The 2,896-nt window shown below is 53.7% G+C and overlaps 1 protein-coding gene across 1 annotated transcript in view; it reads right to left on the reverse strand.

Annotated features, from left to right (window-relative positions):
- GRAMD1A (GRAM domain containing 1A) overlaps positions 1–2,615 on the reverse strand; it is a 32,932-nt gene extending 30,317 nt beyond the window's left edge. The window contains exons 1-2 of the mRNA XM_011982289.1: positions 2,573–2,615; positions 1,133–1,430 (exon numbers count right to left, since the gene is read on the reverse strand). Of these exons, the coding sequence (XP_011837679.1) occupies positions 1,133–1,401 (269 nt within the window). The 5' untranslated portion in view covers positions 1,402–1,430; positions 2,573–2,615. The remainder of the gene's footprint in view (positions 1–1,132; positions 1,431–2,572) is intronic.
- Between the last annotated feature and the right edge of the window lie 281 nt (positions 2,616–2,896).

Below are 2,896 nucleotides of genomic sequence, written 5' to 3' on the forward strand. Positions count from 1 at the left end.
TTTTTTTTTTTTTTTTTTTTTTTTTTTTTTTTTTTTTGTCTGTGATCTATAGCAGGAAATACCTTTCACATGGGCTTCCCGCACGCACTTAGAAATACACATAATGCAACGGAAGTTGTAAGAAACCACACTTACCCTCACTAGGCCTTATGCATGGTGTTATTTGCAATTCTATTTTATGCTGATTTGGATAAAGAAGTGCTGATTGCGGTCGGGTGCTGCGTCTCACAATCTCAGCACTTTGGGAGGCTGAGGAGGGTGCATCACCTGAGCTCAGGAGTTCAAGACCAGCCTGGGCAACATGGTCAGACCTCGTCGCTACTAAAAATACAAAAAAATAGACGGGTGTGGTGGTGCACATCTGTGGTCCCAGCTACTGGGTGGAGGGGAGAGCGATGGAAGTTGCAGTGAGCCAAGATCGTGCCACTGCACTTCAGCCTGGGTGAAGATGAGATGCTGAGAGAGATGCTGTCTCAAAAAGGAAAGAAAGGGCTGATGGCAATTCACTATATTAGTTTTATGGCCCTTAAATGGGTCTTGACCCACAGTTTTAAAAACACTAGGTGGGGTTCCCCTCCACCCATCCGCTTGTTTTTTGTTTGTTTGTTTGTTTGTTTTTTGAGACAGAGTCTTGCTCTGTCGCCCAGGATGGAGCAGTGGCGCAATCTCGGCTCACTGCAACCTCTGCCTGCCAGGTTCAAGGGAACCGCCTGCCCCAGCCTCCTGAATAACTGGAATTACAGATGCCCACCACCATTGCTGGCTAATTTTGTATTTTTAGTCAAGATAGGGTTTCGCCATGTTGGACAGGCTGATCTTGAACTGCTGACCTCAGGTGATCCACCAGCTTCGGCCTCCCAAAGTGCTGGAATTATAAGCATGAACCACTGCGCCCAGCTTCCCCTCCATTCTTACTAGGCAGGGCTCAGCTGAGCTCACTTATAGCTGGTTGTCCCAATGCACACCCTCAGTTTTTACCTTTTGTTTGTGCATCTGTTTCGTGGCTTTGAGTCAGCCCTCTGTGGGACTAAGGTTGCGCTCTGACCTGCAGCCACAAGGAACCCACCCTTGACAGAGAGAACCCTCCCTAGACAGAGAGACCCTCTTTCCCGTCCCACTGCCCAAGTCTGACCTGTCCTGGGACGGACTCTGTGGGTCTGGCGTCCTCAGCTGCTGCCGGCGTTGGAGGGTTGGGGTGCAGGGAGGGGACTCCCCATCACTGGATGGTGTTATGTGAATGATGGGCACTTCCAGGAGCTTCCAGGACTCAGAGGCCAGGCCCTGGGCCCTGTCACCCTGTGGCTGCTGCTTCCGCTGCCCAGCTGGGAGGGCAGGCGAGCCCTGGGGACTCCCCTGTGCCAACAGGGTCTCCCAAGGCATCAGGGGCAGGACCTCATCCATGGGGAGGGTCTGGAACAGCGGTGTGGTCTCTGGGAGACAGAAAAGAGAGGTGACAGGTAGAGTTCCTGCCTAAGCCCCTTACCACCTTCCCCTGTGGCTCCACTAAGAGAAATGAGCTATGATTAAGAGCATTGTTGGGGACCAGGCACGGTGGCTTATGCCTATAATCCCAGCTCTCTGGGAGACTGAGGTAGAAGGATCACTTGAAGCCAGGAGTTTGAGACTAGTCTGGGCAGCATAGCAAGACCCTATCTCTACAAAAAGTTAAAAATTAGCTAGGCATGGTGGCACATCCCTATAACCCTGGCTGCTCGGGAGGCTGAGGCTTTAGGATCGCATGGGAGTCCGAGAATTTGAGGCTGCAGTGAGCTATAATTGTGCCACTGCACTCCAACCTGGGCAACAGAGCGAGACCCTGTCTCAGGAAAAAAAAAAAAAAAAGATCATGATCTGGGGGTCAGAGAGATCTGCGTGGGATTACCACCTCTGCTACCTTCCTTCCCTTATGACCCCAAGCCTGTTTCCTCTTTTGGAAACTTGAGATCCTGATAGGACCCCGTAGGATGGCCAGACAGTATCTGGAGGGCTCTGACATGCAAGGCGCTAGGCCAGGGCCCCAACACAGTAAGTGCCCAGTTAATCCCATTTGCCTGTAGCTGGAACTGAGGTTTGCCGAACCACATAGCTCCTATCTCATCTGTGGGGGGCCTGGGCAATTTTTTCGGAAAGCCCTGGGTGTTCTCTGTACCCACTCGTGCCCTGTGTCCCTTCCACGCAAAGGGCCAGGAAGGAGCCAGGCCTCAGTGGGCACCAGAGGCCCGGGCCTGGGTAACAGCTGGCCGAACAGACAGAGAGGCCGAATAGGGATTCCCCTTCCCTGTTTGCCTAGCAGTTGCGCCTCCCAAGACAAACAGAGGGAGGTGGCCAGCTGGGGCCTTCTGGGCCCGGGAGGAAGCCAGGCCAGTTCCTGAGTTGTGGCTGGGTCTGGGGAGGCCAGACTGCAGTCTCTCTGTCCTCAAGACAGGGCCTTCTTGGCACCCAGCTGTTCAGGGAATAGGGAAGGGAGGACCTTCCGGAACCAGAGAGGGTTTCCCCCGTTTTGGAAAAGACCTTGACCCCTACAGGCCAGGCCTGGCTCTTCCCAGGCACCTGAGTACCCCAATACCCCTACCTTATGGGGTCCTCCTCCTTCTGGCCACACAGGGTTCAGACTTGCAGGGAAAGGGCGGTAGACCAGGCACTTCCTTTCCCCTAGGAGTCCTAGCTGGGCCAGAGTCATGACCTTGCAGGCTGGAATAGTCATGACCATGTCCGGCTAGAGTCATGTTACTCTCTGGCCAGCTGCTCCTGGGAGAAAGGACAGAGTGGGGATGGAGGTGGAGGTGCTTGTACTAAGGAGGAGGCAGAAGGAACCCCTCTCATCCTTCCATTCTTAGCTGTACAGGGAGGATAGGCTACCTACCCCAGGCCTCTTGTGGTCCATCTCTCGTGTTGG

This window comes from Mandrillus leucophaeus, unplaced genomic scaffold (genome assembly GCF_000951045.1).
Source record: "Mandrillus leucophaeus isolate KB7577 unplaced genomic scaffold, Mleu.le_1.0 Scaffold238, whole genome shotgun sequence".
Lineage (NCBI taxonomy): Eukaryota > Metazoa > Chordata > Mammalia > Primates > Cercopithecidae > Mandrillus > Mandrillus leucophaeus.